We start from the raw sequence: 25312 nt of genomic DNA, 5'->3' as shown, positions 1-25312 counted from the left end.
AGTTACCGAGATAAAAGCATTGATCATAAAAATATAATCCACACATTCTACCCAGTTTAAAGGTGATAAGACAAAATGTAATGATATTTTTTTTAACACGTTTCAAATACCACAGCTAGATACTCTTAGTGCAGAGGAGTTGGACAAACCTAGACGCTATAAACTCACTCCAGTGTGAGAAAGCAGCAGGCCCTGATGGGTACCCAGTGGAATGTTATAAAAAAATAAATAAATAAAAATCAATGTTTATAGAAGCTAGAGGCAACAAAATTCTGCCTCCAACTTTTGACCAAGCATTAATTACCGTCTTTCTGAGGAAAAATAAGGACATATTACAATGTGCATCATACAGACCAATTTCACTTTTGAATAATAAAGTTAAGATATGCTAGATGTATTGAGAAGGAGCATCCTTCTGTAATATCTCAAGACCAAACCGAATTTATTAAAGTCAGTCACGTAGCTTCTAATCTTTGACGTTTGTTTAATGTAATGTACTTGCCTTTTCTGTGTCTAAAGATAATAAAGTCTCTGGCGTGTTAGATTTTATGGGCATTTTACATGGTTGATTGGTACTACCTGTTCACCACATTGCACAAATTTGGATTTGGCCCATATATATATGTGTATGGATTAAACTACTCTATACCTCTCCAGAAGCCTCTGTATTAACAACATTATTTCAAACTGCTTCAAATGAGAATATGATACTCGACATGGATGACCCCTGTCACCAATGCTACCAGAGAAGGACTTGAGCAGAAAATATCGCTATATGCAGATGATATGGTACTGTATACGTCAGACCCACATACTTCCGTACCAGCAGTACTCTGTACACTAACAAAATTTCAAAAGATATCTTGACTGACAATTTAATTTGAATAAAGTAATAATACATTTTAATTATACAATACCTTTCCCATGCTCAAGGTATACATGTGTGCTTTTTCCAGTGAATTCTGTAGCACACAATGCTAGACTGGACACATTCCCATTTATTTTAGCAGATCAGTTCAAATACCTAGTGGTGAACATCATAAGTAAATATAAAAAATTAAGCAAGATGTGAACAGATGGATTATCCTCCATCTCATTTTAGCAGAGAGAATTAATACTGTACTGTCAAGATATGAACATCCTTCCCAAGCTTCAGTTTCTATTTCAGAGCATTGTTCTCTTAATATTTCAGAAAAGGAGCAGTGCTCAGAATGCAGTTTCTTTCTATCAAACTCTAAATTTGTTTTTAAATAATTCTGTGGCTTTCGTGAACTTTTGTAGTGATAGAATTTTTTTGTGTTTTCATTCAGTGTTGTAAATGAAAATATTTACCTATTTTTTTCCCTTAGGTATTAACACATTAATCAACATTATGTCACGTCTTGGCCAGGATGATCCTTCTCCATCAAGGTATTATTTACAGTGCAGCTTATACTGGATGAGTTTTTCAATCAATATGCAGACATTGTCCTTTAGCAAATAATGTTTTATGTTACTGTAGTTGATGTACATATGCTTAGAATATTTTTATTAATATAAGAAAATATAAAACTTACAGTGTATCTATCAATATTTGGTATTTTCAGTAATTTAAAATTTTAAAATTTGTTTTCCATTTCCATTCCACCCCCATTTTTGAACCAGAAAGCAATGTACTTTTTTAACCAAAAGTCCATCTGTGTCCCTGTTTGACAGCAGAGACCATCACCACAGTATGCCAATCCAAAGGTACTATCCCTGTTTTCAACACAAAATGGGCTATAACATTGCAACAATGCCTTTAGGCTTTCTGGCTTAATCTTGGTAACCCCTGCAGTCTTACCACTACAAAGCTTTCAAGTTACATCAAACATCCAACAAACGCAACAGGCTACTGCCCACTTTGAGATAGATATTTCTTCTGGATTCAGGAGTTCTCCAGTGGCTCCTTCCACAATTCAATAATAATTTCTGGGCCAGAATTTCTTGAAATCTTCTGAGAACAGCTTTGATGTTTGTTCCCTTGTACCATTAATAAGCTGTAAAGTTTTATAATGCAAAAAAAATATTTAACATAAATTTTGTTATGTTTCAATTGTTAGTTAATTGTTTTGTTATATGTCAACTATCTTACTAAATGTAAAGTCTGTTTAGTTAATTTTTCTTTATCTGTGCAGAATAAATCATAATGAAAGGCTGGAGTTTCTTGGTGATGCAGTTGTTGAATTTTTAACAAGGTAAGGAATATATGACAATGCATTTATTACACACTATTTAATAAGTACATAGTGATTGTGTGTCAGCATATACATGTGGAATCCCATTGTAACGAAATTCATGGGACAATAAAAATATTTTGTAATAATGGAAATTTTGTTATAATGAATATTTTGATAATTACTTATACTATTGGGGTTGCCAGCGATTCGCCATCTATAACGGCATCGGTACAAAGACAGCTCCATAGCTGCTCTGCTGTGCCTGGTAAACAGTTAACCAAGGGCAAAGTAATTGGTTGTCCTTTGCAGTATCAGGCTTACCATGTAACATTCTTGTCAAATACAAAGAGGACTATTTCATTTTTGTTGGGTAGAATGCCCAGAGGGGACTAGGCGGTCTCGTAGCCTGGAACCCCTGCAGATTTAATTTTTTTCTCCAGCCGTCTGGAGTTTTTTTTTTTTTTTTTTTTTTTTTTCTGTCCTCCCTGGACATCGGACCTTACTTTTATTCTATGTTAACTAATCTCGTCTTATTCTAATTTCTTACTTTGTCTTTTATTTTTCTTTTCTTCATTATGTAAAGCACTTTGAGCTACTTTTTTGTATGAAAATGTGCTATATAAATAAACGTTGTTGTTGTTGAATGATGTTTAGAACATTTAACACAGGGCTTTGACCTCCTTTTCCTTGTACTCTCCTGGGGCCTCATATATAAACGGTGCATACGCCCGTTTCCATGCTCACATCGCGATGTATAAAAACTAAACTTGCCGTAAAGCCACACACATTTCCACACCAGCTCAATCCCTTGCATACGCAAGTTCTCCACTCGGTTTTGCAAACTGGTGGTACCCAGCTTCAAAGCAGTGCTACTGTTCCTGTGTGGTTTCCCATTATTTTTTAGATTCACATCCCTGACATGGCTTTATCAAATACCCTGAAATTAACTGCATATCGTTTTTTTTAGTTCAAGGCATCTGATTGTAATCAACCTGTAACTATATAATTGTGCACCGAATGGCCAAACTTTTCCCAAATACCATAGCCACTTTAGCGTTGTTACTATCCGTGCACCACTCGGAGTATTTTAACCCAGTGTATCTGAGTGTGGAATCACTGCTGTACAACAACTGATCAGAAAGCTCTACCGCAAATTGTGTCAAGAGCGGAAGAAGTATCAGGATATAGCTTCTAGTACACGCTGCCTCAGCCATGTGCACAGTCTGTTTGAACTTCTCTCATTTGGCAAACACTTCAGAGCCTTACCTTGCGGTTCAGAAACAGTTTCATCCCAAGAGCTCTAAACGCACTCAGTCAGTCCATCAAGTGCTCCCGGTAGAACTGTTTGTACTTATAAGTACAATTGCCTCACTGTAAACTTGCATTACAGTTGTAATATTGCACAACCTGAGCCACTTATGCTTTCATATTGTATATTTTTCACTGTTTTTTATCCTATTATTTTTGTTGTTGTTGTTATTTTACCATTTTATAGGAAAATAAATTCATAGAGGGTTTGCATATTGATCTTATTGTATCATACAATAACAATAAAGGAATTCAATTCAGTTGAGAGCACGTATTTACAGATGAGGATGACTGGCTTCTAAGTCGATTTAGGTTTCCAGGCGCTATCTTCTTGGAGCTCTTCATATCATTTTTAACATGAAATGCAGTAAAGTATATATATTACATTATACAGATAAATTTTTAACTTCATTTAAATAATGTATATTGTTAATGATTAAATATGCAAGGACTAAGTGAACTGCAGTAGCGATGAGCTGGCACCCCGTTCAGGGATTGTTCCTGCCTCACGCTGTATGCTTGCTGGGACAGGCGCAATCATGGATGGATGGATAGATTGATGGAATAATTAAACATGTACTATGAAGATATTTCAATGTTCTTTAAAAGTTTTTTAGAATCTGCATTCTAAGCTTACAGATGGCTTGACATTTATTAAATAGCTGATTGTGTGACAATTGGTTATTTGGAGAAAGAAACGGAAGGACAAGAATCAGAGGTCAGTATGTTTGAAAGAGACAGTACTGCCGCAATAAATTTATTTTATTGAGGGTTCCGCGCAACACAGCAAGCATCTCGCAGGAGGCAGGAACAATCTCTGGAAGGGGCCCCAGCTCATCGCTAACACTACGCCAACGTGCCTCAATGTTGTATACATGCTTTAATTTCTATCATCATGAAAACGACATTAAGTATACACCTTAGTATTTAAATTTGAGAGCTGTAACGTCATGAATGTAATGTATTCTGTGTCCTGCCGGCTTAAGAGAAAGCCCATTTAAGAAGCACGTAGTGATTCAAACTCATAAGAGTACTTAGAATAACACATAGAATATGAAACATTTAACATGCCACTTTAGTTACGATTGGATTTGAGAAACTGTTAAATGATTTTAAGATGTTTATGACATTCTGCTTTAATGAAAAAATAAACTACGTGATTAAAGTGGAAATTTCATCCTTTTTTTCACACTGTGTACCAGTTTTTTTTTTTTTTTTTTCCTTTGTACCCTAATATGCTTACATATGACACTCAGATGGGCTACGACTCGCCTTTTCACAGCTACTTTAATATCTGACCACTTATTTATTTCGGGCACTGTGCGACTTTGTGAACTTGAACTTTCAAGTTTCTCCGCCACTCTGTCACTCGATCAACTTCCTTTTGTTGTTTATATCACTGCTTAAACCAAAAATAGTATATTTTTCCTTGCCTCTACTTGGTATTCGCTGAAATTTTTCTTTTTCCCCGTGCTTGTGCCATTGTCTTTTCACAGAATGCACAACATAAGGGGCTATTTATATTGATTTGCATATTCAAAGAGGCGTAATCCTGGGAGGAGTCGGGGTGTGGCCACAGGGGCTGCACGACTGCTACTTTTCACTCTGACCTGGATTTATGGAGCGGAAGAACGTGGAAGTTGGCGTACGCATATATGTATGTTTCTGGATTTTTTTGTGCGTACACACATTTCCGCTTTTGTCCATACTCCAGGTTTTAGTGTTAATGATATGTACGGTGTTATGCATAAGGCCCCTGGTCTGCCAATAGCGGTTATTCTGAGCCACTGATGTTTTTCTAATCTGAAGATGTGAGCTAAAGCAGAATGATTGCCCGTGTTGTTGCAACTACTATTTTGAGTGCTGAAGTAACAGCTCCTATTTTGAATGAAGTCTTGAGACTGTACCTGCCTTCTCTATACAGTAATAATGTAGCTGTATTTTCCTTGGAAACCTGGACTTGCCTTCCTGTATCTCGTGCAGCTCTATGATCCAAGCTTGACAATACCTGTACAAACCATTTACAGATGTAGCTTTTATAATTTCATTGTAAGGATACAATGACAAGAAAGGCTTTCTATTTTATTCTTTAAAAAAAAAAAAAATAGTGTTTCTTCTGCAAGAAATATTTGATTTGAAAATGAGATCTTAGATGTAACTTTTTTTTTTATAGAAATATCTCCACATGACCCAACTACCCATATGGGCACTCGGTTGAGCACTAACTAAGAAATTGGCTGTTTGTATGATATCATGCCTACACTCTTGCTAAGACTGCCATAGACCAGAAATTTCACAACATTTGCTTTTCTTTGGTCTAACAAGAAAGAGACAGCCTACTGCAGGGTTCTCGAGACTCGGCAAAAATAGGCACTGCATTTAGTGTTTTTTGCATTGTATTATCTTCAGTGGCTATTTTTTGGTCAAAGAAACATTTGTTATACTGAAATTTACATCTCTGTTATCTATAATACTAAAATGATCGATGCTCCAGGATATACTGTATACTACTTTTGCTTTTGTTTATATTTTCTTCTTTTCAGTGTGCACTTGTATTATTTGTTCCCTAACCTTGAAGAAGGTGGCTTAGCTACTTACCGAACAGCAATTGTTCAGAATCAGCACCTTGCTATGCTAGCTAAGGTTAGTCCATATTTTTGTTTAATCTACATATTTATAATATTTAATGTTTAAAAATGTATGTATCATGATCGTTATTTTTTGAGTACAAACAAATACAGGTAAAATGTATCATTTATAGAATAGACATCTGATTGCAGTTTTTATCTTTTGTATTTATTTTATTGATTTTCTCTCATAATAATAAAATGTTGATCACTGTGAATGAGGTAATAGTGGAGAGATGTAACTTTTTAACTACTATTAACAAATGAATATGAGTGCTATACAATATATATATATATATATATATATATATATATATATATAATAAATATACATATACACACACACACACATACACGAGGGGTGTTTCCAGCTAAGGTGGGAGGAGTAGTGATTGGACAATAAGTTGGTACGACAGTGGGAAAATGCAAATGAAGGTGATAATGTGAAAAGGTGATGTAATTTGTTTTTGAAATTCTTTATAGCTAAAAAGTGTGGAAACTTTTTGAACATCCCTTGTGTGTGTGTGTGTGTGTGTATATATATATAATTTATGTATAATTTCTTTATTTGCTTAGAAAAAGAACAAGAAATGTGAATGTTGACAATTTCATAGATAGTACTACTTTTTTATTTGGTTATTTTTTTTTAATATACTAGAAATTGGAACTTGACCGATTCATGCTTTATGCTCATGGACCTGATTTGTGCAGAGAGTCGGATCTAAGGCATGCCATGGCCAACTGCTTTGAAGCCTTGATAGGTAATGGTACTTGTATATTTATACCTCAAGTGATAATATATTAAACAGCTTTAAAACAATTATTCCATTTAAATGCATGAATGAAATTGTTCTTTCTACCAGTTCTGGCCAATATGATTTGTTCATAATAATTATTTGATTTTATTATATTTTTGAAAATACGAACAATATGTGACTATGTAGTGCATAAAATATGACTAACTTTATTTGCTTGCAGAGGTTAATCCCAAGCCAGTGTGGTAGAGGTCAACCATTTTAATTAAAGAAAGACACTTATCCTTTACAAGGACAAGTTTGATAAAACCTTTTTGAGTTGGTTATCAGGCAGGAGAAAGCTTGTTCATTTGCATAATTTATTTACCCTTGCAGCGCCATACTGAAGATAGAGCATCCATAACAGCAGTCTGTTACAGTATTTTCAGAATGGTCAGAGACGTAAAGGCAGAGGTGTATTGTATAACAAATAAATTTAAAGGCTTAGTGGAGAAACTAGAGGAACACATTGAAGAAAATAGATCCAAACTGAAAAAACTTGCCGATCAGATAAATGACATTACAGATCAGCTGGAGGATGTTAAGCAGGCATTCACGGCTTGAGTTGAAACAGCGGAACAATTGGCATTGTGGAATATGACCCAGACACAGACAGACGGAGAGCATTTTAAAGTCCACCACACGTTTATTATACACTACAATTTACACTTATCGCGAGCACAACCCAGTGCCTCGGCACCAATCTCCCCTTCAGTCCTTGGCCACACAACACACTGCCTTCAGTCTCTCAGGTCCACCTCCACTCCTCTCCACCGAGCTTCGTCCTACTCCTCCCGACTCTTGCCATTGACTGGAGGGAGGCGGCCCCTTTTATACACCCCGGATGGACTCCAGGTGCATCCTGAGGAGCTTCTGTAGCAACACCCCTGTGTGGCGGAAGCTCTGGCGGTGTATCCGGAAGTCCTCCAGGTGTCCCCAATCCTCTTCTAATCCCCCCCCCCCCCCCCCCCCCCGCCCCCCCCCCCCCCCCCCAACGCACTGTGTGGTGGAAGTGCTGAGGTCCAGGGCTCCCAAGGCATCAGAGCGCCCCCTGGAAGTGACCACGGGCCCCTACAGGGTAGAGCTTCCATGCTCTGTACCTGTGGCCCCCAAGGCAACCAGGGCGGACGCCCCCTCATGTTCTGGAGAGGGCACAAGCCCTCCTCCGGTCCTCATGGGCATCCCGGCCGGGCATGAACCCCAGCCGGGTGCCACAGCATCTAACGCCGATGAAAAAGCTACAGCTGCGAATTCCGAATGCAAAAAACTCAAGAGACAGACTTGCGGCCCTGGAAGATGGGTGCAGAAGAAATAATATAAAAATTGAAGGTATACCTGAGAAACGAGAAAGCTCAAACCCAGTGAAATTTGCAGTAGAAGTACTTTCTAAAATAATCGGAGATGACTTTAAATTTGATACCGAGATAGCAGCAGCTTATTGCATACTCAGATCAAGCACCTTTAAACCCAGGTCTTTTATTGTCCGCTTCGAGCGATTACGATGTAAGCTTGATGTGATGGCACTTCTCAGACACAAGCAAGAGATTATATTTGAAAATAATCTTATTCGTATTTTCCCCGACTTCTCACCATTAACAGCTGCAAAACGCGCAGCCTACTTTAACATTAAAAAGCTGCTACAGAAAGCCGATATCAAATACAGCCTCTTGTATCCCGCCAAACTGAAAGTGGAAGTTCAAGACCAATATTATGTATTTTCAAGCAAGGAGGAAGCTGAAAAGGAATTAAAGAAGCTGTTCCCGACACTCTTTTGAAAGTTAATAAGGAGCCGTATTCTGTCATGACATGGGAAGGACCTATCATCTGCTGTCGGATCCACTTTTAAAGAGACTGGTATTATAATTACACATCCTTTTCTTTACTTGGACACTATATGTTTATGTCTTAATTACAGTTATAGACGTGAGTGTGTGGAAGTAATTAAAGTAGGGTTTTTTTTTTTTTTTACTACCCTAAAGTAGACTGTTTAACATCATACCCTTGGTTTATTGCTATTTCTACTATTGCATTAGGATCTACTATGTTTATCCTAGACCACTTTTTAAAATCATTCCCAGGGTTCATTATTTTATTATCTTAATACAGTATCTTAAAATTGCTGAAGATTATTTTAAGCTTAAAGACTGTTAATGATTATATTTTTGGCAGATAGTATTTAGACTTCAGCTGCAATAGATATCTCTACTTTGTTTTAATTCTCAAAACGCCGCTGTGGAGGGGGGCTTGTTTTGTTTTGGACATGCTGTCTTTTTTTGTATGTCAGAGGACTGGGACATTGTGAAGTGGGATCAAGCTTCATGCGGGGAGGCAAAATGGGGGGGTGGGGGGATAAGGGGGGAGAGAAAGAGAGCAGGCTATATCTAATTATTCTTCTAATCCTTATAACTATAAATATCATCGTAACAATAGGTTATATGGCAATAACTCGTGGGGAAATTTGAAATTAAAATTAAAACTGCCTCACTACCAGTTAAGACTATAAAATGACATTAAAAACTCAGAATCAATGCCTCTATGATGGGACATTTAACTTTGTGAGCTGGAATGTTAAAGGCCTGAATCACGAATTAAAGAGAAAGAAAGTATGCTCTCACCTAACAGGCTTAAACGCTAAAATAGTATTTTTACAGGAGACCCACTTACTAAGCAAGGATCAGTTCAGACTACAAAAAGACTGGACTGGCCAAATATTCCATTCTAGCTTTACAAAGTAAACTAGAGGTGTGGGAATTCTCATACGCCGAACAGTCCCATTTGTAGCATCAGATGTAGTATCGGACCCTGAAGGGAGATATGTGATGGTCATGGGCAACTTATTTAACAGTAAAATGATTTTGATAAATGTTTATGCACCCAATGTCGATGATAAGGAATTCTTGCAAAATCTATTTGCATCCAATCCCAATGTGAACACTCATAAAATTATAATGGCTGGGGACTATAATTGTGTTTTAAATCCACTCTTAGATAGGACTCCTGTGACAGGGGGGATGACATCTAACACTGCAAAGACAATTACATAGTTTGTAACTGACCACAACTTATCAGACCCCTGGAGGTTTCTTAACCCAAACTCAAGAACATATTCGTTCTACTCACCAGTGCATCATAGCTACTCAAGAATTGATTATTTTTTTATAGATAATAATTTCTTGCCTACGATTAAATCGTGCAAATACGACACAATTGTTATCTCCGACTATGCCCCTCTAGTCTTGGAGCTAAAATCATTAAGCCCCTCACACTCACCTCGCAGATGACGTCTTAATCCTCTTCTATTGGCAGACGAGAACTGCACAGAATTTATATCCAAACAAATCAGCTTCTTCCTAGAGACAAACACACCCTCAGAGGTTTCTGCAGGAACACTCTGGGGAAACTCTAAAGGCCTTCTTAAGAGGACAGATTATTTCATATCTTTCCCACAGAAATAAATTAGAAACCAAAAAGTGTCAACAAGCCAGACGTCCAAGTGAAGCTCTTCATAGGAAAAGGCAGGCTCTGCATACAGAACTCAACATCTTAGCAACTAAAGAAACTGAACAACTTATTTATAAGTCAAGACATCATTACTATGAACACAGAGAAAAAGCTAATAAGCTTTTAGCTCAACAAATTCACAAACAAGAAGTTCGCAATGCAATCCCAGTACTCACCAACACGAATGGAGAAATCATTGACCATAAAAATATAATGCACACATTTAGAGATTATTATGAAATCTTATATTCTACTGAGTTCAAAGAAGACAACACACCATCTAATGTATTTCTGGATACATTACAGACACCACAAATAGATGCTTTAAGTGCTGAGGAACTGAATAAACCTCTGACCCTATCAGAATTACTAGATGCTATAAAGTCACTTCAGAGCGGGAAATCAGCAGGCCCTGATGGTTACCCCGTAGAATTTTATAAGAAATTCTCCACTCTTAGCTCCCCTCTTATTGGGAACATTTACAGAAGCTAGAGACAGTCAAATTCTACCTCAAACTTTTCGTCAAGCATTAATCACCATCTTCCATCCATCCATTTTCCAACCCACTGAATCCGAACACAGGGTCACGGGGGTCTGCTGGAGCCAATCCCAGCCAACACAGGGCACAAGGCAGGAAACAATCCCGGGCAGGGTGCCATTAATCACCGTCTTTCCTAAACAAAATAAGGACTTGTAACAATGTGCATCATACAGACCAATTTCACTCCTGATTAATGAAGTTAAGATACTCTCAAAAATTATAGCTAGAAGGATGGAGAAAGTGCTGCCCTCGGTAATATCACAGGATCAAACTAGATTTATTAAAGGCCGACACTTATCTTCCAATCTCCAACGCCTGTTTAATGTAATATATTCACCAGCAAAGTCAAACACCCCAGAGATATTACTATCATTAGATGCAGAAAAAGCGTTTGATATGATTGAATGAAACTACCTTTTCACTGCATTGGAGAAATTTGGGTTTGGCCCGAATTTTTGTGCATGGATCAAACTACTGTATACCAATCCAGAAGCTTCAGTTTGTATTAAAAACATTTGTTCAGACTACTTTAAGCTAGAACGTGGCACCAGACAAGGGTGCCCCTTGTCACCACTGCTGTTTGCAATCGCCACTGAGCCACTGGCGGTTCACTGTCGAAATTCTTATCAGATAAAGGGGATTATCAGAGAAGGACTGGAACAGAAAATTTCTCTATATGCAGATTATATGGTTTTATATATATCAGACCCAGAAAACACTGTGCCTGCAGTTTTAACAGCACTCACAGAATTTCAAAAGATATCTGGTCTCAGAATTAATCTGAATAAAAGTATACTTTTTCCAGTAAATTCACAAGCATATAATATTAGATTGGACACCCTACCTTTTACTATAGCAGATCAGTTTAAATATCCATCCAACCATTGTCCAACCCGCTGAATCCGCACACAGGGTCACGGGGGTCTGCTGGAGCCAATCCCAGCCAACACAGGGCACAAGGCAGGAACCAATCCCGGGCAGGGTGCCAACCCACCGCAGGACACACACAAACTCACCCACACACCAAGGACACACTAGGGCCAATTTAGAATTGTCAATCCATCTAACTGGCATGTCTTTGGACTGTGGGAGGAAACCGGAGCACCCGGAGGAAACCCACGCAGACACACGGAGAACATGCAAACTCCACGCAGGGAGGACCCAGGAAGCAAACCCGGGTCTCCTAACTGCGAGGCAGCAGCGCTACCACTGCGCCACCATGCCGCCCAGTTTAAATACCTTGGGGTAAATATCACAAGTAAACAAAGTTCTTTATCAACAAAATTTTGCCGTCTGTATGGAAAAAATTAAGCAAGACTTGCATAGATGGTCAACCCTTCATCTCACTCTAGCCGAAAGAATTAATGTTGTTAAGATGAGTATCCTTCCTAAACTTTTTTTTATTTCAAAACATTCCAATATATATCAGTAAATCGTTTTTTAAGCAATTAGATTCAACTATAACCTCATTTATTTGGAACTCAAAACACTCACGTATCCGAAGAGCGACCCTACAAAGACATCAGGCAAAAGGTGGCATGGCTTTACCTAATTTCCAGTTTTATTACTGGGCAGTAAACATACAAGCCATAAAAACCTGGACACAAAAAAAATGAACATACATAGGCTTGGCCCGCAATAGAAATAACATCCTGTAGTACTTCTTTATACTCCCTGCTCTGCGCTCCAATAAATGCAAGTTATCGCAAATATACTAATAACCCAATTGTGCTTTACTCACTCAGAATATGGAACCAACTTAGAAAGCATTTTAAGATGGAAAATCTTTTATCTGTGGCACCTCTGCAAGAGAACCACCTCTTTCAACCCTTGCAAACATATCCAGTTTTTAATACCTGGAAAAGATTTGGTATTAAATTGCTCAGAGATCTTTATATAGACAATACCTTTGCATCGTTTGAGCAATTACGTTCCAAATTCAACCTCCCAGCTACACATTTCTTTCACTATCTTCAAATTAGAAACTTTGTTAAACAGAAACTGCCCGATTTTCCTCATCTCGTACCCTCCACCATGCTGGAAAAAATACTGCTCAAATTCGAGGATTTATACACCATTTCCGCATTATATAAAATCTTATTAGAATCCCTTCCTTTCAAAGATCCAAGAGGACATTGGGGAAAAAGATCTCTTAATCAATATATCAGAAAAGGAGTGGAAGGTAGCATTGCAGAGAATTCACTCGAGCTCCATATGCGCAAAGCATAGAATTATTCAACTAAAAATTATATATCTAGCTCATCTGTCTCGCTTAAAACTATCCAAAATTTTTCCAGGGCAAGATCCAACCTGCGAACGCTGCAACCAAGCTCCTGCCTCACTGGGTCACATGTTTTGGGCCTGCACCAAATTAACATCATTTTGGACCAAAATTTTTAAGTGCCTTTCAGACAGCCTTGGTGTCACAATCCCTCCTAACCCTTTAACAGCTGTGTTCGGTGTTCTTCCAGACGGACTTGAAGTGGAGAAGGACAAGCAAACGGTGATTGCATTCACTACACTTTTGGCACGCTGACCTATTTTGCTAAATTGGAAGAATCCTAACTCTCCTCTGATAAGTCAGTGGGAAACCGATGTTTTATATTATTTGAAATTGGAAAAAATCAAATTCTCAGTTAGAGGATCTGTACAGAATTTTTTCAAAACCTGGCAGGATCTAATCAATAATATTTTAGAATAAGAAGAAATAATTATTTCCGCATTTCTTTCCCTTCGCCATTTTTTATTTACCTATATATATTTTTTCCTTTCTTTTGTTTATTTTTGCCCTATTAAAAAGCCCTAAGCAATTCTCCTTTGGCCATGCTGTCCTTCTCAAGGGTGGGGTTTGATTTGTCTTCAATTCTTTTTTGTATAAATCGATCTATGTGTATGGAATGGTTACAATAAAATTATAAAAAAATAAAAATAAAAAAAATAAATACATTTTTTATAACAGTGCTAAATTAATGCTTATGTAATATACACTGATTGGTTAAAAGACATGAGGTGTTTTAGCATAGGGCACAACCAGCCTAAAATAAAATTATTTCTCCATTATATCCTTGTTCTTCAATACCTCTTGAATTCAGCTCTTATTCTGTTACGAAAACTGTGTATATGACAACTAGAAAATCTTACTGGGTTCATGAAAGAACATTACATCATCCACTTTCTCAGACCATCCCCCGGAACATTCTGCTTCTTTACTTGACCAGTAAGGACCCAAAGCTAGAGCTCTTGGTCATCAATAGACTCAACCAAAAAAAAAAAAAAAAAAGGAAGAAATGCAATGAAATATAGAAAATTGCTTAGTGCCACAGAACCTTTGACTAACTTGTGCAACATGCACAATTTCTACCTACATAAAGTGAGTTCTGAAAAGGATTTCAAGGTTTACATTTTCATTCTAGAATCATTTTGCAGAAGCTGAGTACAGTTCAGTGAACTTTAAGCTCAGAGTCTTTTATCTGCTATTAAGAAATACAGGAGCAATTCTGGTCACATTGAATCAATTAATGGAAAATATATTTGTAAAGATGTGCAGCATTGTGAGTTCAAATTGTTCACCGAGCTGTTAGCAGCATGTAGTTTGCCCATTTGTGTCTGCGTCAGCCGCATCATGTCTGCATCAACTTTTCTTCAAGCACAGTATGAGTGTGGGTTTTTACTGAGTGGGCCCTGAGATTAATTACTTTCTAATCCAGGGTTTGCTCCTGGTTTGAAAACAGTATTGTCATAATGGGCTCTGGCCCTGCTTTGATACTGAATAGATTAAGCCTTTTTCAGAATGTTAAGATAATGTATTTGTGAGTGAAACCAAGAAAGCCATCTTTTGTGTTATTTGCTATTTATAAATTTGTGAATATGTAAGCTTTAATTTCGTTTGAGTATATTAAATATGACTTAAGTTTATTCTTGCATTTGTTTGAATCACTGTGTAGTTCAATTAACATTGTATATGCTATTGTTATCTTTTCATCCTCCAAATCATCATTACTATTAATAATAATAGTGTTGTAATTAAGAAACATTTTTCAGTTTCCTGTTCTCATTGCAAATGCTGTTTTGAAATCAAGGATAATGTAGACACTTTTTTTCTTATAAAATAATGAGTTGGTCAGCTAATTTAGATGTATGATCATTCGTGTGACTGTCCAGCCATTCTTCTCTTAAGTAATCAAGCACCTCTGGATGATCTGCATAAAAAGCATTTCAACCAGTAGATGCCTATGGTGTTTCTCTCACATAATTCATAAGAAACTGCAGTATTCCATAATGTTGGGTGTTTGAGAACAACACACCTAATTATTTGTTTCAGTGTTGTATTAAATCTTTCAGTTAATTCATTTGTCTGCAGATGACAAACAGTTGTGCTTAATTTATTTATAGGAAAATTCTTACATAATTCTTTCATGAGTCTATAAGTAAAAGGTATATCCAGATCTGTTAAAATTTCCAAAAATATTCCAATATGAGTAAAAAACCTCTTTCAGAGCTTTCAACAGATATATGGTAGCATAATGTACTAACACAGGAATATTCTAGTACCCATTTTAGCTCTACGGTGATGGCGCAATAATATCTATCCCCCCCTCTCAAAACATACTTCTAAATTTGGCATTAGAGTCAGTGAATCACAAGTAGGTTGAATTCCTAAGACTGATTGACAAATAATACAAGGTTAAAAAATAGTTTTAATCTTTAACTAGATTTAGCCAACAGAAATGTTTCCAAATAAGCTTTCTCATTTTCTCAGAGGTGAAATGGCCACCTATCAAATTCAAGTGCGTTAGGCATAAAACAGTCTCACTTTGGGACTGTGGAACAACTAACTTCTCTGTAAAGTCCACAACAATGTAGTCCAATATGACATGGTATAAGAAACCATTTTTTATTATAAAATGTGAATTTCTCAAATTGTTAATTAAAACTAACATCATCTATTGGTTATGCATGCTTAAATTCAAATTATGATCTTGGATCTTTCTTACACCGGCTCTGTAAAATTTTGCATGCTATGAACTGGTGACCTCTCATTACTGTCAGAGGAAATGGAAGGTCAGAGCTAATAGGTTCAGATGTGTGTTCAGTGTTCCCTGAGTAGTTAGTCTAAACCCCCAGTAGGAGTCTTTTTTTTGTAAATTTTCAGTATTTAGATCTGGTTCAGTTTTTGAATTAGGTATCTCAAAAGATACCTGGACTCAAAATTTAATTTGAACAAAAGTGTGCTTTTTCCAGTGAATTCTGTAGCAAACATTAGATTGGACACCTTCCTTTTTATCTTTGCAGAGTGGTTTAAATACCTAGGGGTAAACATCACAAGTAAATATTAAGCTCTTTTTCAACAAAATGTTGCTGTCTGCATGGAAAAACCTAAACAAGACATCCATAGATGGTCTACCCTCCATCTTACTTTAGCATGGAGAATTTACACTGTCCTAGATGAATTTCCTACCTAAGTTTCCGTGTCTATTTCAAAATAACCCCATATACATTAACAAATCATTTTTTAAGAATTTAGATTGAATAATAACTTCATTTATTTGGAATGTGAAATATCCACACATCAAAAGGGCGACCCTACAAAGACCCAAATCAGAAGGTGCATTGGCTGTACGTAATTTTCAGTTTTATTATTGGGCGGCAAATATACAGGGTATAACAGCCTGGACATTGACACAAATTGATGTACACGCACTAGCTTGGTCTGCAATAGAAATGAAATCCTGCAGTACTTCTTTATATTCCTTGCTTTGTACACCAGTAACAACAAGGTATCGTCAATCGTCAATACACTAACAACCTAATTGTCCTTCACTCAGAATATGGAACCAATGTAGGAAGTACTTCAAGTTAGAGAATATTTTACCTGTGACACTTCTACATGATGACACCCTTTTTCCACCCTCTCAAACTTATATAGTTTTTAATGTTTGGAAAATGTATGGGATTAAATAATTTAAAGATGTGTATATAAACAATGTCTTTGCATCCTCCAAGCAATTACACTCCAAAATTAGCTTCCCATCAACACAATTTTTCCACTATCTCTAAATTTGAAACAAAATCTTCCCAATTTTCCTCACCTCCCACCTATTTCTATTCCAGAAGAAATATTGATCAGTCTTAAAGACCGTGTTTCTATAATATATAAAACATAATGACACGAGTCTATAGAAATCTCGTTACTACGAAATACATTCAGCAGATACTTTCATTACAATGAAGTGCCCAAAACGTCTTGAAATGCTTAAATGATTCATCCACAGAGGTTGCAGCTCAGTTGTGCACAACGATCCCCAAACGGAAACACTGTAAAGAAAAAAAAAAAAATTTATTTGAACTTTCCTCGTACTGTTGTGGTTTTTTTTGTTTTTTTTGGTGTGTTTTTGTTTTCTGTGGTTTTCAGTGATACTTTTTGCTTATTGCTTGTCAACATTTGAAAAACATCCATTGGAATTTAACTCATTGTCACCCTCCTATAGAAACGGCAGACACAAAAAAACGATAACAGTTCATATTAGAAAAATTTTTCTTTTTGCCGCAATCGAGAGCTGCAAAAATGACGTTGTCAGTGAATTTGGAATTTCGCCATCGACACTGTCCACTTTCTTGAAAGACCGAGCAAAAAAAGAAGAAAAATCTTGGGGTGCAAACACATGCAAACTGCTGCATTTGAAGAGGTCGAAAAAGCAGCTTTTATGTGGTTCAGTGATACTCATTCAAGAAACATTTGTATTAATGCGGCACTCATTCCAGAAAATGTGAGGTTTCTAAACTCTCTTGGGATCGCCCCCAACTGGACAACATGCCGAAGAGCGTCCCAGAGTGCAATCACCGTGTCTGTGGAAGACTGTTTATCCATTGCCAGAGCAACAGCAGGCTCACAGCTCTGCTGCAGCTCTTCACCGAAGAAAACAGAAAAGATCTCAATGGGTGAAACAAGGAACATTGTAAATGCATGGAACAGTGTTACTTGGCCACTAACCCGGCCACGACCCTGCCTGACTGCTGTGTGGCAGATCACGCTACAATAAATAACCGTGCTGTTCCTGTTTCAAGCTGAATAAAGCTGGTTTTGCTAAAGTACTGAGAGTAAGCCTCGTATTTTGCGGTGAAAGACAGGGACTTATAGAGCGACCCCAATCTTTTATGATTTGCTTCTGTGGATCCTCACTGCAGCGCTGTGAGCCTGCTGTTGTCCTGCCCCGTCAACAGACAAACAATCTTCCAGAGACGCAGCAATCGTGCTTCGGGACGCACTTCAGTGTGTCGTTCCCACTGGGTGGGGGAGATCCCAAAAGAGTTCAGAAACCTCACACTATGAAGAAGAAGAGAAGGATAATTTGGCTTCTGATTGATAACTGTGTTGCCCACAACATGCTTCCACATTTAGATAATGTTTGCGTTGAATTCCTCCCACCCAATTGCACAGCCTTGCTTCAGCCATTGGATTTGGGCATCATTCACACCCTGAAAGTGTATTATCACAAGGAAATGCTGAGAAAAATTCTCGTCAGCATAACTTGTAGACAGGAGGAAATTAAAATTAACATGAGAAAAGCTATTGAAATTATTGCAAATGACTGAACGCAAGTTAAGGAAAGCACTATATAGTGACATACAGAATCTCATTACTATGAAATTTTCATTACAACAAAATATTTTTTAGGTCCCTGGCAGTTGTAATGGAATTTTACCTGTATATAAAATAGATAGATAGATACTTTATTAATCCCAAGGGGAAATTCACAGTATATGATATATAAAACCTTTTTAAAGTCCTGTCCTTTTAAAGATCCCATAGTACACTGGGAAAAGGATCTCAACATTTCAGAAAAGGTGTGGAAGGCAGCCATGCACAGAATTCACTCTAGCTCCATATGCGCAAAGCATTCAGTTATTCAACTTAAAATCTTTTATCGAGCACATCTATCTCATTTAAAATTGTCCAAAATGTTTCCAGGGCTAGATCCATCCTGTGAATATTGTAATCAAGCTTCAGCCTCAATAGGCCACATGTTTTGAGCGTGTACCAAATTAACAACATTCTGGACAAAACTTTTTAAATGCCTGTCAGGAAGCCTTGGTGTCACAATCATAATGAATATCCCCTTGGAAAGCAATTAAGTCATTCATTAAGAAAATTGTAATGGTTGTAAATATGCCTGAGTTGTTCATAAAAAAAAATGAGTGATCATGCAATAAGAAGACCTGTGAGGGAGGCCACCAAGAGGCCTTTGATAACTCTGATGGAGACACAAGCTACTATGGCTAACATTGGAGAGACTGTGCATATAACAGGTTCTGCCCGGGAGCTCCATCAGACTCAGATTAATGGAGGACAGGCAAAGAGAGAAAACACACATGATATTTCAACTAAAGATTGTAGACAGCACATAGAAGAATCAAGAGTTACCTGGAAGAGTATTCCAGGGTCTGATGTGATCAAAATTGAGCATTTTTGGCCCATAAACTGAATAGTAGTTTGGTATAAACCAAACACTGCACATTATCAAAACATATCATTCCCACCTAGAAGCATGGTGATGGCAGCATCATGCTGTAAATGACAAACCTGGCATTGCCAGTTCTGCTTGGCTTTAGTGGCATACTAAAGTGGACAACTCTCCAGAGAACCTTCTGCAGACATCTTGAGCCAGAAACTGTGAAATGGACTCAAGCAAGAACAAAGACCTATAATTAACGGAATGACAACTAGGTTGAACAGAATAACTCGCCTATTGGAAGACACAGATTTTATACCTGGCTGTGTCTTTAATCCAATTTGGAGAAGTTATACATTCCTTTTTAAAACTTTTTCCACCATCCTGAAGAAGCTCTCTGAGATATTCACAGGACACTGCTGAGCAATGTGCAGTGTCCGGATGTGCAATACTGGTAAAGTCTGGTTCAAGGCTGTCATGGCCCATTTGTGTTTTATTTTTATGATTAATTTAATTTGCAGAGATCTGTTTTCACTTTGACATTACATACTTTTTAGTTATCAGTGTCAAAAAATTCAAATCCACCAAGATTCAATGTAGAATGATGATAAAATGTGAACATACAGTGCATCCAGAAAGTATTCACAGTGCATCACTTTTTCCACCTTTTGTTATGTTACAGCCTTATTCCAAAATGGATTAAATTCATTTTTTTCCTCAGAATTCTACACACAACACCCCATATTGACAACGTGAAAAAAGTTTACTTGAGGTTTTTGCAAATTTATTAAAAATAAAAAAACTGAGAAGTCACATCCTTTGCTCAATACTTTGTCGATGTACCTTTGGCAGCAATTACAGCCTCAAGTCTTTTTGAATATGATGCCACAAGCTTGGCACACCTATCCTTGGCCAGTTTCGCCCATTCCTCTTTGCAGCACCTCTCAAGCTCCACCAGGTTGGATGGGAAGCTTCGGTGCACAGCCATTTTAAGATCTCTCCAGAGATGTTCAATCGGATTCAAGTCTGGGCTCTGGCTGGGCCACTCAAGGACTTTCACAGAGTTGTCCTGAAACCACTCCTTTGATATCTTGGCTTTGTGCTTAGGGTCGTTGTTCTGCTGAAAGATGAACCGTCGCCCCAGTCTGAGGTCAAGAGCGCTCTGGAGCAGGTTTTCATCCAGGATGTCTCTGTACATTGCTGCAGTCATCTTTCCCTTTATCCTGACTAGTCTCCCAGTTCCTGCCGCTGAAAAACATCCCCACAGCATGATGCTGCCACCACCATGCTTCACTGTAGGGATAGTGCCAGGTTTCCTCCACACGTGACGCCTGGCATTCACACCAAAGAGTTCAATCTTTGTCTCATCACACCAGAGAATTTTCTTTCTCATGGTCTGAGAGTCCTTCAGGTGCCTTTTGGCAAACTCCAGGCAGGCTGCCATGTGCCTTTTACTAAGGAGTGGCTTCCGTCTAGCCACTCTACCATACAGGCCTGATTGGTGGATTGCTGCAGAGATGGTTGTCCTTCTGGAACATTTTCCTCTCTCCACAGAGGACCTCTGGAGCTCTGACAGAGTGACCATGGGGTTCTTGGTCACCTCCCTGACTAAGGCCCTTCTCCCCCGATCGCTCAGTTTAGATGGCCAGCCAGCTCTAGGAAGAGTCCTGGTGGTTTCAGACTTCTTCCACTTACGGATGATGGAGGCCACTGTGCTCATTGGGACCTTCAAAGCAGCAGAAATTTTTCTGTAACCTTCCCCAGATTTGTGCCTCAAGACAGTCCTGTCTCGGAGGTCTACAGACAATTCCTTTGACTTCATGCTTGGTTTGTGCTCTGACATGAACTGTCAACTGTGGGACCTTATATAGACAGGTATGTGCCTTTCCAAATCATGTCCAGTCAACTGAATTTACCAGAGGTGGACTCCAATTAAGCTGCAGAAACATCTCAAGGATGATCAGGGGAAACAGGAAGCACCTGAGCTCAATTTCGAGCTTCATGGCAAACGCTGTGAATACAATACTGTACATGTGCTTTCTCAATTTTTTTATTTTTAATAAATTTGCAAAAACCTCAAGTAAACTTTTTTCACGTTGTCATTATGGGGTGTTGTGTGTAGAATTCTGAGGAAAAAAATGAATTTAATGCAATTTGGAATAAGGCTGTAACATGACAAAATGTGGAAAAAGTGATGCGTTCTGAATACTTTCCGGGTACACTGTACTTTTTACAGACAATTTGTTTAAAAGCACTCGCTCACTAGGGGAAAAAGTCTCCGTTTATCAGTACATCTAATCCTAACTTGATGCAAATAATTTCAAATTAGTTTTACTCATAATACATAAGAAGAAAGCATTTTTGTCATTTTTACATTAAGTGAACAGTGATGGATATATCACAGAATGTTTTAAGATCAGTCTTATCCTTTTTAATTTTCTAACCAGCGCACAGACTGGTTTGTTGTATAAGGCAAATATGAACATCTCTGATTAACAGTTCTGAACTCATGATTTTAGAATTTTCAGGTTAGGTAAGCAGAAATGTCAGGGTAATACAGTATCCACTAATCATGGTGTCATAACGTGGTGACGTAATACATGTTTATTAGAATATACAAGTAAGCATTTCACTGTACTGTATACACGTGACAATAATTATCCTGTATAAATTTATATGCTTAACTTACATGTAACTTTATTTTAACTTAGAAAATCAACAAAACAGTAACTAGTAATTTTCAAACATCTGCAAACAAATATTTATTTAAATCTGCGGCTGCTGTCTTTGCAAACTATTACCCTGTACCTGAACGTACAATCTACCTCTGGTTACTCACATGATTCCTATCTTAGTGCTCTAGTGAACAGTGTTTGCATAAAGTGGATTGTATATCTGATTCGCCATTTTATTAGTATACATATAATCAGTGAAACTCTTTTCAATTCAAGGACTTTTAACTGGGTTGCTAATAGTAGGTGAAGCAATACTAGGAATTAATTCCTGAAATGGTTGTTCTAAATGTCAAGTTTTAATTATTAATTTACATATATTTCATATATGTTTATCCTAGCAGTATTGGCATTATAAGGTTTTTTTGTATTTACTGTGAGAGGCCTTGTTTTCAGACAGTGTGAGATAAATTCATTTTACTGCCCTTCTTGGTTACAACCCACCTACCATTTGAGTGTTTCAGGGATTGACTGCTTTGACAATGATTTTAAAGTGGTTTTCTGAAAATCTAATTATTTTTCAGATTAAAATGGAAATTTCTTAAGTTTCCGAACTAGATACTAGTACGAGGGTGTTGTACCATGTTAGCTATTATCCATGTAGTGAGAAGTCAAGCAAAATTACACCTTTTATTGGCTAACTAAAAAGATTACAATATGCAAGCTTTTGAGGCAACTCAGGCCCCTTTGAAAGCTTGCATATTGTTATTGTTTTTTGTTAGCCAATTAAAGCTGTCATTTTGCTTGACTTCTCACTACACTAGATACTAAAAGTGTTGACAAAATATTTGTGGATGTTTGTGTACTCCAGAATCTTGTCTCCATTTAAGTAAACTCTGCAACATCTAGAAACACTTTGTTTTTTCTGTCTTCTTTATAAGCCTGTTTGCACCTTGTATCTTGTACTTGTGCTAACTGCAGTATGATGTTTTTCTTAGTCACCCTTATTAGTCTGTCAAATACGGTACATAAAAATCAAGAGCTGAAGAAAAAGAGCCAGGAAAATCAGACCTTTCTGCTTGGTGTATTTCTGGTATAAAACAGCTTATTAATATTCAATATTAAAGTTACAATCATTTTCAATATTCATGATATTCAGTATTCCTTACCTATGAGGGACAAATGAAAATAGACAAAAGGTGTGTTAATTGTAGTTCGTAATAAGCCATTTGAATTAATTGTTATATTTTTATCACTTACTCCTTCCTTATTGTAGAAAGGGATATTGTGTGGAACATGCATAATTTTTTTCTTAGTTTTTCCCATTTGTTTTACAGCAATGTTAAAAGCCAGAGAAAATCAGAACCTTGACTAATGAGTTTTTTTATACAAATGGTGCTCTTCTCCTGAAGATTTTTGTTTAGATTTTGCCTCCCAGTTTACATGGCACTCCCTCTTGAATTAAATGTGAAGAAACATCAGGATTAGCTAACTGAGGTTTTATATTTGAAAAAGTAAAACTTACAGTAAAATGAATCATACATGAAACCGTGGATGTTTGTTTTCCTTTTTAAGTTAAGGTGTGCCATCTCAGGTTTTAGTAAAATATTTGTAAATGCTATTGCCATTTCCAATTCAATAATTTTGCCATTGCCATTTCTAAACTACAATAATATATTCTAACAAAATACACCTTTTTGATAAAGAAATGGAATCATGGACCTTTCTTCCTGAATGTAAATCTTTTTCAATTTGCAATGTGCAGTTTTTGCTTTGCACATACACTTTCAGAGAAAAAAGGTACACAGTGGAAAAAAAATGAAAGTAGCATTTTTACAAATATTTTCTTAAAAACACTTTCACAGAGTTGGAGGATACTGTAAAACTGAAAAATTACCATTCAGAAAATGTCAATCTTTTCTGACTTTTGTCAGATAGAATACATTAAGATTGGGGTGTTGTTTGTGGCTAAAATAGAATAAAACATTTAATTCAAAACCAGAGCACAGCAATACAGTGCTAACCATGAACACTAGTTACAATGGGATAACTTAAAGTCACATGCAATCACATTCACATTCTTTCCTCCCTCATACTGCTTGATCACCTTCATTTTTGTGTCAAGATCAGTTGCCTTTTTCCTGTACTTGTAAGACAAATGTAACTGAACATAGTCAAAACCACTGCGGGTAATAAACTGAGATCGAAATGAATGAGTCGCAGAGTGCGGAGCTGGTGTGCCAAAAACTGTCGTTTACCCATGAGACACGTTAGCGGTAGTAAGTCGAATGGTCATAAGACGCATAGGTTGTAAGTCAATGACTACCTGTAATGATTTTTTTTTTTTTGTCTTCTTTCAGGAGCTGTATACTTAGAGGGTGGATTGGAAGAAGCAAAGCATTTATTTGGACGATTGTTATTTAATAGTGAGGTAATTATCTTTAATTAGGGTTAAAAGAATTGTTTAAAAATATGCAGAGTATAATTTTATCTACTCATTTATAAGTGGGCATAAATAACAAATTTCAATGTTCAAAATATTTCTCATTTATTTCAAATTCATTTCCAGTGTCCAGATTTATTTGATTTCAAAATATTGCTCCTATGTAACTGTTGTCAGATATTTCTGTGATTTCCAAGATTAACAGATATATTCTGCACAAGACTATAACCTGCATATCGGTATAACCTGCATATTTTTTCTCTTTCAATTAAAAAAATAAAAAAAACTATTAACATACAAGTTTGCTGTCTTTTTTTTTATTAAAAAGAATATACATAACAAGAACAACTGAACAAAATAATGCGCAACCAATGATAGCCCGCATGCACAAATTATTGCACCACTTGTAACTGTCAAGTTGCTCACCATAAGTTATTTATTGCTGAAAAACAGAATTGCTTCATGCAAATGATATTTTGTAATAAACAATATTTTCTCTATCTAATTGATATTTTGTCAGAATTTGAGATTTGTTCTGTTATGTTGGAAGCTGAGCAATACCTGTCACAAAACAGTCACGAAACAACAAACTTCACTTCACTAACCAGCCGTCTTATCTATATGCTGAAATGTCTTGCTTCCATGTGTGACGTAATTCACCCAGTGTTCCCCTACAGCATGCTCTTTGATTATTCCCATATTATTACATGCACCTGTAAGCAGTCCAGTTTGGATACTGTTACATGCAAAGAACTCTTCAGATAAAATTTTTTTGGCT

The 25312-nt window shown here is 37.0% G+C and overlaps 1 protein-coding gene across 1 annotated transcript in view; it reads left to right on the top strand.

Annotated features, from left to right (window-relative positions):
- The window catches only part of drosha (drosha ribonuclease III), a 139709-nt gene that overhangs the window by 86430 nt on the left and 27967 nt on the right, over positions 1-25312 (top strand). The window contains exons 19-23 of the mRNA XM_028803821.2: positions 1350-1410; positions 2157-2216; positions 6050-6149; positions 6792-6894; positions 24452-24522. Coding sequence (XP_028659654.1) covers positions 1350-1410; positions 2157-2216; positions 6050-6149; positions 6792-6894; positions 24452-24522 — 395 coding nt within the window. The remainder of the gene's footprint in view (positions 1-1349; positions 1411-2156; positions 2217-6049; positions 6150-6791; positions 6895-24451; positions 24523-25312) is intronic.

This window comes from Erpetoichthys calabaricus, chromosome 6, assembly GCF_900747795.2.
Source record: "Erpetoichthys calabaricus chromosome 6, fErpCal1.3, whole genome shotgun sequence".
Lineage (NCBI taxonomy): Eukaryota > Metazoa > Chordata > Cladistia > Polypteriformes > Polypteridae > Erpetoichthys > Erpetoichthys calabaricus.
This window is presented reverse-complemented; position numbering and strand designations above follow the sequence as displayed.